Genomic DNA, 14,780 nt, shown 5'->3' with positions numbered 1-14,780 from the left:
TACCCCAACCCACAGAGCCACTTTAGTTGTAGTTCTGGTTTTCATGCCATTCTTTCTCTGGAGTAGTGTCTTTTCATTTGTATGACTGTACACGGTCTTCTTTCAGTGTATTGCATGAAGTTGTCTTCATGCACCTGAGTCACAGTAACCTCTCCCTCCTCTAAGCTCCAGCCCCTATCCAGGCAAAGCCCCCTTTCTGGCATTTGATGTGGCATTTTACAGAGGTTATGAATGTGGGGCATCTCCTCCTGGGTAAGTGGATAAACTCAGGGGCATCAGGTTTTTAGCTATAACTCAACAAAAACGTGGTGAGCAAATAATGACCATACAACATGGAAAGTCCATCTGCTCCAGTCCCTGGAATACCTCCATCAGCCATCGTAGAGGCCTCCTACCACAGCGCACACTCAGCTTCCAGTTCTTTGATCTTGCGTAGCCTCCTCTGATTTCAAACTCCCTGGGGGTGAACCATTTTCCATCCTCACTCTGTATAGATCTCACCAAGGATCCTCCTGTAAGACCAGGGTAAGTTGATTCTGAGCCCTCTATGTCTTCGGAACTCTGATGATGGATCCTACCACAATGCATCTGGAGCCACACAATTTGGGCTCCAGATGTGTAGCGGGAGAGTGTAACCTTCCTTTTCAGCCTTCAGACTCCCAAAATATAGCCTGTAAGTCCCCTCAAAGGAGATTTCCTGCGTTGGGGCAATATTTTTTAAACCTCGTGCAACAAGGTGATGATTACCATCAAAATCAATCTTTTATAAGTATTTCAAAATCGTCTACAAAGGAAAAGCAAGTGAACCTGAAGGGTGAGAGGATCTCAATTTGCTGGGGAAAGAGAACAGACCAGAGTCTCCAACAGCTCTTGGGGGCAATGTGGAAACAGAACCTCAAGTTGAGACTGAGCTCAGAATGGTACCACCCAATATCTGTAGCCTTTGTTACAACATTTTTTATCCAATGTAATGGCATTATTGAGCAGATATTTTCCCATCCCCCAAATCATGGATAGCTGATAATAAAAATAATTAGGGAGGCACCTAGGTGGCTCAGTTTGTTGAACATCTGACTCTTGATCTTGGCTTAGGTCATGATCTCACAATTCATGGGTTTGAGCCCCACATTGGGCTCTGCACTGATGGTGTGGAGTCTGCTTGGATTTCTGTCTCTTGTTCTCTCTGCCCCTCCCCTGCTTGTGCTCTCTCTCTAAATACATAAATACATAATAAATAAATAAATAAATAAATAAATAAAGTTAAAAAATAATAATTTTGAAGTGTTACCCAGTGGAAAATTAAGCTATGCATAAAAGATAATCATATGCTAAACAGCATTTCTCAGTTTAACACACATCAAAATCACAATGAGATACCACTCCACACCTACTGGGATGGTCTTAATAAAAAAAAAGTCGGACACTAACAAGTGGTGACAAGGAAGTAGAAAAATTGGTGCCCTCATACATCGCTGGTGGGAATATAAAATAGTGCAGTCACTGTGGAAAACATTTTGGTGCTTTCTCAATAAATTAAATATAGATTGACCGTACGAACCAGTGGTTGTACTCCTGGTCTATAACCAAAAGAACTGAAAACACTTGTTGACACAAAACTTTATACATGAATATTCAAAACAGCATTGGTCATAATAGCTAAAGAGTGGAAACAACCCAAAGTGATGAATGAATGATGTGTACGGTGTATTCACACCATGAAATGTATTATTTGGCAAAAAAAAAAAAAACAACGAATACATGCTATTGCACAGATGAACCTTGAAAACATCATGCTAAAGTGAAAGAGCTCAGCCAGAAAAGGGCACATATTAAATAATTCTGTTTATATGAAATACCCAGAATAGGCCAATTTATTAAGCAGAAAATAGATCAGTGGCCGCTTAGGGCTTGACAGTGGGATGAACTGGGAACGTGTACTGACTGCAAATAGATATGACATTTGCTTTAGTCGGGGACAGACACAAATGTTCTGAGATTGGGTTGTGGTGATGGCTGAACAACCCTGGGAAAATGCAAACAAAGTTCAACACTGAACTGCATACTCTGGGTCGGAAACTGTACGATATGGGATTGTATCTCAGTTAAGCTATTTAAGTATTTTACATCAATTACATAAATTAATTCCTCAGAGCTACACTGTGAGGTAGGTTTTTAATTATTATCCCCCTCTTTAGATGAGAAACATCTCATCTAAAGCTCAGAAAGGTCCCACTCTCTACTCAGATAAATCAGGCCCTCCTAGTATAGGTGTGGCTGGGGTTCAGGCTTCCAATTCTAAATTCTGTGCTCTTTTCACCAAATCAACACCCTGCCCTGGTGGTGATCATCCAGAAGGGAGAGAGGATATGAAGGTCGAGGCTGAGGGCTTCTCCCTTTTAATTCTGATTTACTTCTTTTTGGTTCTTTGGGCACCCCCATGGACACTTTGATGTGGGAGTGAGCACCTAATATGTATGATTTCTGAAGGTGTAAACATAGCATCTTAGGGATCCCTTCCTCCTTCCCTTGAGCCAAACTTCAGCCTCAATACCTTGACCTGTGCAATTGACATGGGTTGTTCACATACTGCAAATCAAAGTAGACCTGGAACCCACCTTGTTTCAGTTTCTTCTTATATAACATCCCCTTCACCTCACCACAGGTCACAGGAAGTATTTGAGAGCGAAAATCCACCATATAATCTGTGTGACTTCTTGACCCTGAAAGAGAAGATTTCTTCATTCTACTTCATTGTGCAAATCAACCTTGTTGATTTTGTTCCTATAAAGATATAGAGGTGCTTGGGGAAATCTATTTCACAAATGTCTAGAGTCAAAGTCTTTCTTCTACGTGACATTTTTGATACATAACGACAAAATGTCTACCTTTATCTTACCCCTCAAATCCAACACAAAACAGAATGCTTTTTCAGAGAAATCAGGCTTCAGGAAAACTGCCTTATTCTCAATCATTTCAACCTTGTTGGTTCTTCTATGACATTGAAACACACAACAGCTGCCATGTTCTGAAGGGAGCTGTCCAGCCACACTATTTTACTGCAGTTAGGTAACCGGAGACAAAGCAGACTGCACTAATGTCTTCTTGATTGAGATCTGACTGACTGAGCAGAGAGAGGGTAATGAATGACAGGCTAACCTAATGGAGATGACGTCTGCCTTCTAGTCTTGTTCTCTGCTTTGCTTCATTTCTCTCTCACATCAGCTTTCTCCATAGCTAAAAGAGGAGCTCAGGAAACTCTAGAATAATCTGCACACTGCATGAGGAAAGGCAGCTGGAGACCTGACTCCACAAAATCAGGGGTGAAAAGTCTTCAAATGAACTAACTCAAGGAGGATGTGTAGCTGATGCTGTCCTTCCAGCCAATGTTTTAGAGCCAAGATGGGAGGCGGGGGCCTGTCCATGGTCCAGTTTTGAGCCAGGTAGACTATCAGAACTGCAATGAACTGAGAGGGTTGGCCTAATTCACTCTCTTGCTTTACAGATGAAGAAACTGAGGCAAAAGAAGTCAAGTGACAGGCCCAAGCCCACACAGTCAAAAGTAGAGAAATACACAGACTACTACAGACCACTACTCTTGGCTGGTGTGCAACCTGTGACTCTTGATGTAGCAAGAGAAGGATCAGCTAAATAATTTGTGGGTTGTATGGCAACAGACAATTTCCAGCTTGGAAGTTGTCAGTTCAGTGGGGACAGCATTCCTGTAGTGGCCCCTGGACCTGCAAGTCCTGGTCACCAAGTTACTTGTTTATGGGATTATCCTCTTTCTCTCCCTGACATAGTTTGAAAATGACTCAAATTGTATACATCTCTCAACAGCTACTAAAGCTGCAAAGCAGTTAGGGAAGTGGGTTTATTGCTAAAATCACAGAGCACAGGAAAATAGCTGTTTAGTTACTGAAGTTATTCCCCTTTTCTTCTTTACCTTTTGACCGGACTCTTTTCCGTGAGGCTCTGTCACCATGAGTTGAGTAACCAGGAGGTCTGCCTCTCTTTTTCCCTGAGAAAATAGAAAAATATAATCACTGAATGTATTAGTGCTTTCCAAAATTTCCATTTAAATATAACTTCCCCAAAGTCTGTCTAATGGATGAAGAAAAATACACAATCCCTAGTTTTAAGATACCAAGAATTAGATAGGTCATCTTATGTTCATCTTGTATTTTATTTGTCATATCTCACATTAGTAAAACAAACAAGTGAAATCAGCATTTCATTTATATCTCAAGCAACTATGTGTTAAGTGTTTAATAGGTGCCAATTGTACATCTACTAATTGACTTAGTCTTCTCAACAAACATGAAATCAAGATGATGATCACTGCCATTAAAGAAACTAAAATATTCAGGGAAAATTGAGACAAAAACTAAAAAATTAAGTGAAGGAATTTCAGGTTTCTTCTTGCAGAGAAATAGAAATGGAAGTTCTGTGAGGGAAACTCTACGGTGAGCTTCACAGGTGAGACACATGTTACACATCACCTTGAATGAAGTTATTTATACATCTGTGCTGAAAGCAATAGTAAATAGTAAACCAAAGGCTTTGTCCACCTGGGTTTTGACAAAGATATTCGAATCTAAGAAACTAACCAGAAGAAGGCTAACCTAAGAAGAATGGGTAGAATTGAGTCTTCTAAAATCTTAATTTCAAGCAGTTATTAAGGATTGACCTGGTAGATGTTGCAGCGAGGAATGTTCTTCCTCTTGAAAGTTTTGGCTATGGATATACATCTCAGTGTTTTCTATCATGCAAATGTGGTTTATTTTCTCAGACAGAAGGATAAATTCCTTTTCTCCTCTCTGTGTTCAATGCCCTATCACCTGGTGGTACTGGGTTAGGTTATTTAGACCCCACAAGGAAATATTTTCTAGACTACCCTGTCCTAAGTGCTGTAAAATGTCAGCAGGTTACAAGCATATTAGACCAGCAAAGTAAAAAGAATCTTTCTTTCAATCAAACCTAAAATGGACCAATTGCTTGGTTAGTAATTCCACCTTATGGTCTTTAGCCTAAACAACTACTGAGAGGGTTTTCATCTCTTCAAGACCAAAATGGCCCCATGTACAAATATTGATAATTAGACCTTATCACAACATCAAACAAGCTACAGACTTGCAAGTTGGCTCTCTGTTTTAACTTCACCAAGATAATAGCAGTTCAAATGAGGGTCTACAAAGATTTATGAATTCAATCTATAAAATCTTCTATAAGAGGGTGGAAGACTTGGGTAATACTAGCCATAGGGTAAGGATAACTACTAAAAAAAGGTGGAAATATGGTTCTCAAAAAGGCAGATTAATCTCTTTGCCCCATCTTGCTTCCTCTCTCCAGAAAGTGGGGTCACCAGGTGATAGAAGGTCATCGACCCAGGTATGGTTCTCTAAGGGGCCCTCCTCACCTCCTCTCCACCCAAGATGCCAAAGCAGTTATGGACTCTCTCTGCTGCTCTCCCTCATCCCTTTCCTGAAGGCCCATGCTCACAGCCCAGTAAGAAGAGAGCCAGACAGCTTATTCTTGCCTCTCCTAACTGCCAGTCAGGCTTGACACTCAAACTCTAATCACAGTCTTGAACAATCCAACAAATAAAAAGTTCTTTCTTGCTCTCTGTCTCTCGCTGGTTACATCTTTCCTGGAACTAGTGGCTTTGTTAGATTTACCTTTGATCAAACCTGTAAGGCCTAATATTTTTAGGGAGAAAAAGGAAATACATTGAAGTCCATTCTAGTCTGTGGAGCTTTTGGCATAAGGAGATTTGGATCTTAAAACCAACTAATTCATAATACAGCAGCACTATTGTGTTTTACTTTGAAAACAGACTGACTAAGCAAGACAGGATGTAACTATTTTTTGTGTTCCCAGTTTGTAATACCCGTTTAATAATAAAATCCCCCACCACAAACTCTAATATGGCAGTCAGAATATAATTTAAGGTTATTTTTTTTTAATTGTTATGCTTGGTATTAATTAATCTCTAATAGTAAGTGGGACAGAATTTTAAACTTTTTCCTGCTTTCCCAAAGTTTTAGAAGAAGTTTCAATAGCTGGGAACAATTCACTAAGTGCTAATGGGGGTAACTAACTGTCCCAGTCTACCCAGGACTAAGGGGTATCCAGGATTCAGGATTTTCAGTGGCAAAACTGGGACTCTCCTGGGCAAACCAGGGTGAGTTAATGGTCTCAGTTTCAAGCTATTCACAGAGGCAATGCACCAAACCACATATGTGACCATACAAAGTATTGGGGGAACAGGTTACCCCAGCTCTGGCTCTTCACTCACATCCAGGCAGCAGAAGAAGGCCTACATTTCTCTCCAAAGAAGTCAAGCAGTGGCACCAGACCACACTGAGAAGCTGATGAAAGAATCTTGTGGAGGAAAGAGCTAGTGACTGTGTACCCTGCATTCCCAATGTTATCTCAGAGCTGCCTCTGTCATGTGAGACACTTCCATATTCTTATCTCTCTTCTCTCATCCATCCCCCCTAATCATGGAGGGGCCCAAACCAGCAGCTCTTGACTGCGGGGGCAGAGCGAAGAGAGAATGTGAGAAGAATCTGACCATGCCACTTCTGCACTGCAGGTGCCCCAGACCAACGTTTGCTCAGGCTGAAGGAGGGGAAGCACTTTGACATGGAGAAAACATTGACGTTTTAATGTAGTACAGAAAGGATTCTTAACTAATGGAAAGAGAATTTCACTCTTGGAACAAGGAAAAAGAACGCCATCAGGCATGCCCAAGACAAGAAAAACTCATCCAGAAGGTAGACTTGAAAGAACAGTGAGAAAATGAACTTGCTTTCCATTTGTAATTTACCAAGTCTGGCCATTTCCATAAGCCAATGATGTAAAGTAAAGAAGTTTCCATGAAAAGCAGATAAAACTCAAGAAAAGGATTTTAGGTCCTGGGCAAATAAAAACTATAATATAAATGCAAGCAATTTATAACCTTGGCTCCAAATGGGTTTGTTTGCTTTCTAGATTTCATAGCTTCCAATTTGACTGGTAATGTTGGCTAGTAAAAAATTAAGGAGGATCTATGTTCCTCAAAACCTTACAAAATTCGCATTTGCCCCTGAGGCCAAGTGTAAGTGGCACAAACTTTATCTTACCCTTGATCTTGGCAGGTTCTCGCAGATGCATTTTCCCCTTTTTCCCACTGGAGACCAACTGGCCAGGAGTGTTGCTGCTCTCTAGGGGATAAGCAGCGGAAGATACAGAGTTGGACAAAACAGCAGTTGACATGAGAGACCAAAAGCAAGTGAGTGAACACCAGATTCAATTCTGAACCCCCTTTCACTGTTCACTCAGACAAGAAAGCACATTAATGGTAAGGGATCTCAAAGAGAAGTCTAGTACATGCTCCACTTTTAGGAGGACTTATAAATGACATACAAGATTTCATTGTATTTTGGAAAGAAATGGTTTAGAATCTATCTATCTATGTACCTAAATGAAAATGTATGATAATTAAATCCAAAAATTTGGCATTCAGAAAATAAGTGTTCTTAAAATGGATGCAACCACTTTTGTTTTTCTTGCCCAACAAAATTGTACATATTCGCCAACAGGGAAACCGTGTAAATTGAGAAGAACATCGGATATAGAGATTGGTGAAAATTAATAACTTTCAATTGGACTCTGAAATCTTACTCTATGGATCTGGTTCAAAATTGGCCATCATATGGAAAATGAGGTCTAACTCTCATTGTCTAAAAGAAAAGAGTTCTTTAAACCACTACCGAAACAAAAGATTTCAGGGGTCCAATTAGAAGTAGTACATATAGGGGTGCCTGAATGACTCGGTTGAGTGTCTGACTGTTGGTTTCAACTTGGGTTGTGATTCTGGGGTACTGGGATCGAGCCCTGCATTGGGTTCCATGTTGAGTGCAGAGCCTGCTTGGGATTCTCTCACTCTCTGTTTCTCTCTCTCTCTCTCTCTCTCCCCCCACCCCACATGTATGCTCTCTTTCTCTCAAATAAAACTACAATAAAATTCAAAAAAGAAGTAATACATATATACTACTGGAAATTTAGAAAATGAAAATTGTATGAAACATCACCATTCTAGAGAGAGCCATAATTAACTTATTCAACAATATTCCCCTAAGCTTTTGTCTTTGTATATTTTACTATTTATTTGCTTTTAAATGTTTATTTATTTTGAGAGAGAGAGAGCATGTGTGCACATGTGTGCACATGAGCAGGGAAATGGCAGAGAGAGAGAGAGAGAGAGAGAGAGAGAGAGAGAGAATCCCAAGCAGGCTCTATGCTGGCAGTGCAGAGCCCAATGTGGGCTCTGAACTGAAATCGAGAGCTGGATGCTTAACTGACTGAGACACCAAGGCTGTCCCTTTACTATTTAAATACTTTTTCATTACAAAATTTGAACGTGTTTAATATTTCCAATGTAAACACATGCATTTAAAAACCACAAATAAAAACACACCTCTACTCCAATGACCATATATATGCAACTACTGCTTGTATTTTTATTGATGAACATCTACTGATTTTTCCCCTATGTCTCTCTCCATACAGATTAATATGTACAAATAAGAATTTGTAGACAGATAAAAACACATTTGTATAGTTACATGTTTTTGCTTTTTACCACGTGCACACATGCACACACACCTACACAGTCTGCTTTTGCATTTGTCTTTCTGTGGAACATCTTACCAAGTTAATACAAGTTTCTCGAGCCAGCAGAGAAGCCACATATTGAGGATGGCAGTGTCGCCCTGAATCATTTAGCTCTGGGTGATTACATGTTAGAGAACTAAACGATTTTGTGGAAGCCACTGTGTTTTCAGGCCTCTGTTAATAGTGGCTTAGCTTAGGTCCTAAGGACACCACTGCTAGGAAGCAGCTCAAGTGCTTACCTTTTTGGGGTAAGTTTCTCTGAAATTTCCTTTTATGTCTTGTCCAGCAATGGCCTTTCTTTTTTCCTTCGAACAAAAGAGAATAAAGTTCATCATTCAGAGCTGTAAATATAATTCTCAAAGCCATATGTGCTGATAGTTTTCATGTACTTTTACAGACCACAGAACAGGGCAAAATTCTTAACTACAAGCACAGCAGTGTGAGGCTGATTTCAGAGTTCTGCTTTATTCTGCACGGACTTGGGAGACTATAGGAGATGACCTTCCTTTGAAAATTAAAAAAAAAAAAAACCCACTAAAATTGGAAAATAAATTCCTGCTGGTGCCTTCACCTGAATGATCATTGTTGTGGGTATATAGCAGTATGTTTCCTCTTCAAGTGTCTTTCTGGTACATTCAAATGTGCAATAAGGAGGCACACTCCTCACAGCTGGATCGTGTCACGGATAATCCGCTGTGCTGGGGATTCGGAGGCATTCTTAGCTTTGACGTGGAGACTTAAGCAGTCTCCGTACGTGCAGTTGTGACCCAAATCCTCCCACTTACATGCCATCTAATGCTCGAAGTTCCGGGAGAATGTAAAGAAACCGCAGCGGGTTATGTGTTGTGTTTTGTATTCTTGTGAATGATGTGAAAATACAGGCACGTGAAAAGACTGTTGGCACTGGGTAAACAGAGCTCGTACTTTGTTACTATTGTGAAATAACAATAGCCAACTACTAGATTTTTACTGCTAAGGGTGAAGACCCAATCCATGGAGGAGGCCTTCCAACTCCCACTTGAGATTTCCATTCATAGGTGGGTCAACTCACACTCTGGGACTTAAAGGCAGGAAGGGCCTTGCTCATCCAAGGAAATGGTATGTTCAAGAATTCAGGGGTCTTGTCCCATTGGCACCTCAACTTTTCATGACCCTTTACAGCCCTCTGTAGGGGCTACAGCTGCATGCCAGGCTTGTGACTCCTCCCAGAAACTGCCCAGTTTGTCTCTTGGTGGGGAGAGCCACATCCCAAGGGGCTTTGCCCCTAACTGCTCCCAGCACACTAATCAGGCCTTGAGGACTTTTGGGCCCATGGGTGGTGCCTCAACACCATCCATGCCTCAGCTTACAGACCAGTTGACTCTGGCCACACCACGGTGACTCTAGAAACTCACAGGTGTCATGAGAGTGACATGAACCATTTGTAGTCTGGCAATGGTGTGCCCTTATCCAAAAAGCTACTTCCAATACACAGATTGTCTGACTCTATGTCCCTCAGCTTTTCCTGTCCATGCACTTCTGGAAGGCTCTTTGGTCACTGAAGGCAGCTGTCCCCAGAAAGGATTGGCTTCATTCCTGCATCATGATCAGGATCAAAGCAGTGGAGGATTAATGGTGTTAGATAGACCAATTCTGAAAATTCAGGATTCTGTTCTGCCTGTTCCTGGAGACGATGCCTCATAGTTTCCCCTACCAGCCTAGAGGGCACAGCCTTCAGAGAGCCCAGGGGATTCAGATTTAATTCTGATTACATTTTATGCAAATGCCTTTACTCCACTTGTTTCTGGCCATCTGGATAAAAGGTCTGAGTGGGAATAGGAGATGATTTGGAAAGGAAGATGAAGTTCCAGCCACCTGAATGGTACACACAGATTTTGTGGCAGTAAAGGAAGAGCAAAAATCCAGGCATCTGAAGAGGGAACCTGGGAAACCCTAGTAAGAATGGAGGAAGGAGGAACATTAATGACATCTGCCTTGCAGAACTATCCCGAACCTACCACCAGAGAGAAACCACCCTGGTACGTGCCTCTTACCACAGAGATGCTGAGTCTGCCATTCTGCATCAGACACGAGAAAACAGAGACAGGCCCCAACTTCTGCACATCCCATGCAAGATCCCTCTGGACATCATCCCCACCTCCACTCTCAGTCATTGGGGAAGGGAGACAGATGCCACTTGGTTGGTATGATGGACAAAGAGGACAGATTAGATGGACTGTCCTCAGGAAGTTCCCCCCAGCCAAACCCTACCCCCAAATCAAGGACTCAATGCAACAAATGGAACTGGGAAGTCTAAGGTTTATAGCTGGCCAGGGGCCCACGTTGGAGGCACTGTCCATCTTCCCTTGGCTGATGTATGTTCCTCAACAACTGCAAACATTTCCCTTCCAGGGCCACCACGTGTGCCCATGGGATTGCCCTTTTTGTGTGAAAACCAAGCATTCACTTTCCTCCTTATGCAAACATGGTAAACTATAGCTTAGGCTACAAATTTAGTGGCTTTAAACAACACAAAACTATTATTTCACAGTTATGTCAATTAGAAGCCTGACAAGAGTCTCTCTGGGCTAAAATCAAGGTTCCAGTAGACCTTCATTCCTTTCTGGAGGCTTTAGAGTAAAATACATTTCCTTGACTTTCCTAGTGTCCAGAGTTCATCCATATTCTTGGCTCCTTTCCTCCATCTTCCTCCTCCTCCAGCCAGCAATATGGCATCTCTCTGTGACTATCTTCCATAGCCACCCTTCTACCCCAACAGCCAGGAATAACCTTCCATGTTTCAAAGCCTATTCCATTATATTGAGTGTACCCAAATAATCCAGAATAATCTCACCTTTCGAGGTCCTTCGCTTAATTATATCTGTAAAATCTCTTTTGCCAGGTCAGATAACAGATTACAAATTTCAGCAATTAAGATATGGACATCTTTAAACAGACATCCTATTATTATCTCTTATTATTGTAAATAATAATAATGCTAGCATTAAAAAACTCATTTCTAACATCAAAAGCAACTAAAATCTTATGCACGCTTACTTCTTTTCCTCTTGAGTTTTTCCGAAGTAGAGTTGTTTCTAAGATCCACAGTATCTAGAATCACAGGTGAGGGTGAGGAAACAGAAATTAGTCAATAAAAGTTACCAATGTTAGGATTACTCAAACTGCAGAAGGTTTGAATTTACAAAGATGTTTGGGTTTATCATTTCTCTCTTCCTTCTAAAGGGACTAAAAACCTACTGACTTTAGAAGGAGTCCAGAATGAGCCTTCCTTTATTTCTCAATAGTAATTGGAAAAAACACTCTTAAATACCTATGTACTTCAGTCTACTCAGAGATGTTTGTCTAGGTCTTAAGATTTTTGTGAGGATTAAATAAAATCTTATGTCCAAACACGTATAGGAAATCACTCTGTAAACCAGTGACATGCTAGAGGGCATCCATCAAAAATATATGCTAGGTCAAGAATAGTCTTTCCTCATGACAATTAAGTGGCACGATCAGTTGTCTTTTGAGAGTTTTCTAAGGTTGTGACAAAATGACACTATTATCTACTAGCAGAAGTATGGTTGGCTTTCTTGGGCTCCACAGGAGATTGGCTGTGACAGGGTGGAAATCACTGTATAAATACAAGACTTTATGATTAAGACTAATGTAGTCAATGAGATACTGCCATCTTTAAGAGCATATTTCTACCACATCATTCATGCATAATCAGCAGGGACCATCTTGTTAAACATGACTTTATAATAATCTCTTGCCTCTCTATTATTGCCAAAGGGGTCAGGTCAAGCAAAGCAGGGAACAAGATACTGGGATGGGCCAGAACACCAGATACCATCCTACTTGGGTCTGTGGTGCCCATAGAGTCATGCCCATCCCACACCCACAGGTGGCTTTACCTATCATGGCACATGCTTCGCTGTCTGCAATGCTTGCTTCTGGACCTTCTGGCACATCTTTTGAGAAGCACATAACACAGGTACACTTCTCATTTGCACGTGCTGGTGGCTCTGCTCCTGGGCCAAAATTGTGATGTATGAAGACTTTTATTTACCCCAGTGATCCCCTTTTCTGTACCTTTCTGGATCTCTACTTCTCTACTTCTTCCTCCAAAACCTTTCATTGGCCCTACCCATCTCTGGCCCTTCCTTTAAGTCTTGCTTTTCCCTTCCTTGTCTTTTTCTCTTTGTCAGCTTCTGTTTCTGGTTTTATTATTCTTTAAGTCATAATTACCTTGTCCATCATAGGGTAGTAGGCTGGAAGTAAGCTCTTCTAATTCTTCCTCACTATTTATTTGGACAGCTTCTAGTTCACCATATGCTAAAGAGAAGCAAGAAAATTACAGTTTGTGGATCCTGAGACAGTGATTAGGGAAGAGTTCTTGGTGCTTTCATGTTGCACCCTGATATTTTGAGTTAGAATGAGCTGCTTTCTGGGAAAAGACTATTCCTGCTCCAATAATCACAACCAAGAGCTGCCAAAGCCATGTTTTTCCTATCTTTTGTACCTCATTCTGCTTTCTCTACTCTTACATTTCTATCTGTAGCTCTAAGAATAAAATAAAAAGATCCTATCCTTCCAGGAAAAAAACCAACTGTTCTTTGAAAATTGTAAAAAAGTAATTACCAGAATGAGTTTTAAACTCATCCCATTTGGCCAATCACTATTTACATCACAAACCACATTTAAAGCCAGGCAATTAGTGACAGCTTTACACTTCTGAAAATCAGCCAATCATCAACAACAGCCACTCTCCAGAAAGCCCATGTCTATGACTAAATGATAACCTAGTTGTAAACTCTCCCTGGTTCTAAAAGTCTGTAGCCCCTGAACTACAGCCTTCCCAAAACTCTAATAAAAACAATTTTCTTTTTTAAAAAAATGTGTCCTGTAAGTACAGTACCTGCTTCCACCATGTGCCTTGCTCAGCAAACAATAAATCCCTCTTTTAACTTGAGATGTTGTATGATGGTCTATCCCTTCAAAAATGGAGTTCCCACCAAGACCATCCTGAAGAGTCTTGTTTAGGGATCTCCTGTGGGACCCGTGGATCAATAGGTGTAAATCCACAGCCTCTTGTGCCCAACTCAGATGGTCTTCCTCTTCAATCCATCTCAACAGTGACTTGAGCTCTGACTTGTTTCACTGAGTTCTTACTTCTGAATTAATTTTATTGTTTAAAGATGTGTATGCAATTAGATGCAAAGTAGTTAGACATTTTGGTTTGGAGGTACAGCAGTTAGCAAATATTCTGGTAATGTTTTTATTCTCCCACTGTTTCACTTACTCTCACTTTGTCTACTTTTCAAAAGTCTTATCTTATGTGTGTTTGCTCCTGATTTTCTTGTGCTTCTTGAATGTTAGAAGAAAGTGATCCAAAGCAAACAGATGGAGGCATAGACCTGATAAGTCCCCTATCCAAAGCTAATTAACGGATGTGGGTCTATTAGACAGTAGCCAATTTGTGCAAATATATTTGGTCACTCTTGGTCTTGAGTCCCCCACCAAAACCTCTTGTCAATTTTTGAAAGTAAGTCATGATCTGAGGTCAACTATTATCATGTAATCGACCCTATGTCCCCATTGTAGTCTTTGCTCTCTGGATGAACCCAATACCACATTCACCTGCAGGACACCATTTGCATTAATGACTGCATATAGTGTCTTTGTTGCTATTTGTCATAGGTGTATCTTGGCCAAAGCCACAGTCTTCCACTGACAGAACTGTACTTCTTCTTTGTACCTGCAGAATGATTCTTGCACTTATCTTAGTAAATGGCAAAATTTCACAAAAGATGACTTTATGTTTCATTGGGAACTTTGGGCATGTCAAGAGTAAGCAGTGCATTTGATAGTATTTTTTTAATGTTTATTTATTTATTGAGATAGAGAGAGAGTGCTAGTGGGGGATGAGCAGAGACAGATGGAGAGAATCCCAAGCAGACTCAGCACTGTCAGCACAGAGCCAGATGGGGGGCTTGACTCACGAATCGAGAGATCATGACCTGAGCCAAGATCAAGAGTCTGATGCTTAACTGACTGGGCCACCCAGGCGCCCCTGATAGTATTTCTACAAAAGAGAGAGAGATGACCGAAAGTTCCCATGTCCCAACCACTTACTG

At 40.9% G+C, this 14,780-nt stretch overlaps 1 protein-coding gene across 22 annotated transcripts in view; it reads right to left on the bottom strand.

Annotated features, from left to right (window-relative positions):
* LOC106972311 (nuclear body protein SP140) overlaps positions 1 to 14,780 on the bottom strand; it is a 65,458-nt gene that overhangs the window by 8,537 nt on the left and 42,141 nt on the right. For 21 of the 22 annotated variants that reach the window (XM_027048376.2, XM_015069238.3, XM_015069235.3 and 18 more), the window contains 8 exons: positions 12,892 to 12,978; positions 12,558 to 12,674; positions 11,695 to 11,748; positions 8,898 to 8,963; positions 7,125 to 7,205; positions 3,944 to 4,018; positions 2,616 to 2,720; positions 367 to 512 (listed from right to left, as the gene is read on the bottom strand). In XM_027048376.2, the coding sequence (XP_026904177.1) occupies positions 367 to 512; positions 2,616 to 2,720; positions 3,944 to 4,018; positions 7,125 to 7,205; positions 8,898 to 8,963; positions 11,695 to 11,748; positions 12,558 to 12,674; positions 12,892 to 12,978 (731 nt within the window). The remainder of the gene's footprint in view (positions 1 to 366; positions 513 to 2,615; positions 2,721 to 3,943; positions 4,019 to 7,124; positions 7,206 to 8,897; positions 8,964 to 11,694; positions 11,749 to 12,557; positions 12,675 to 12,891; positions 12,979 to 14,780) is intronic. The other variant, XM_015069240.3, reaches the window with a different exon arrangement.

Source organism: Acinonyx jubatus, chromosome C1 (genome assembly GCF_027475565.1).
Source record: "Acinonyx jubatus isolate Ajub_Pintada_27869175 chromosome C1, VMU_Ajub_asm_v1.0, whole genome shotgun sequence".
NCBI classification, from domain to species: Eukaryota; Metazoa; Chordata; class Mammalia; order Carnivora; family Felidae; genus Acinonyx; species Acinonyx jubatus.
This window is presented reverse-complemented; position numbering and strand designations above follow the sequence as displayed.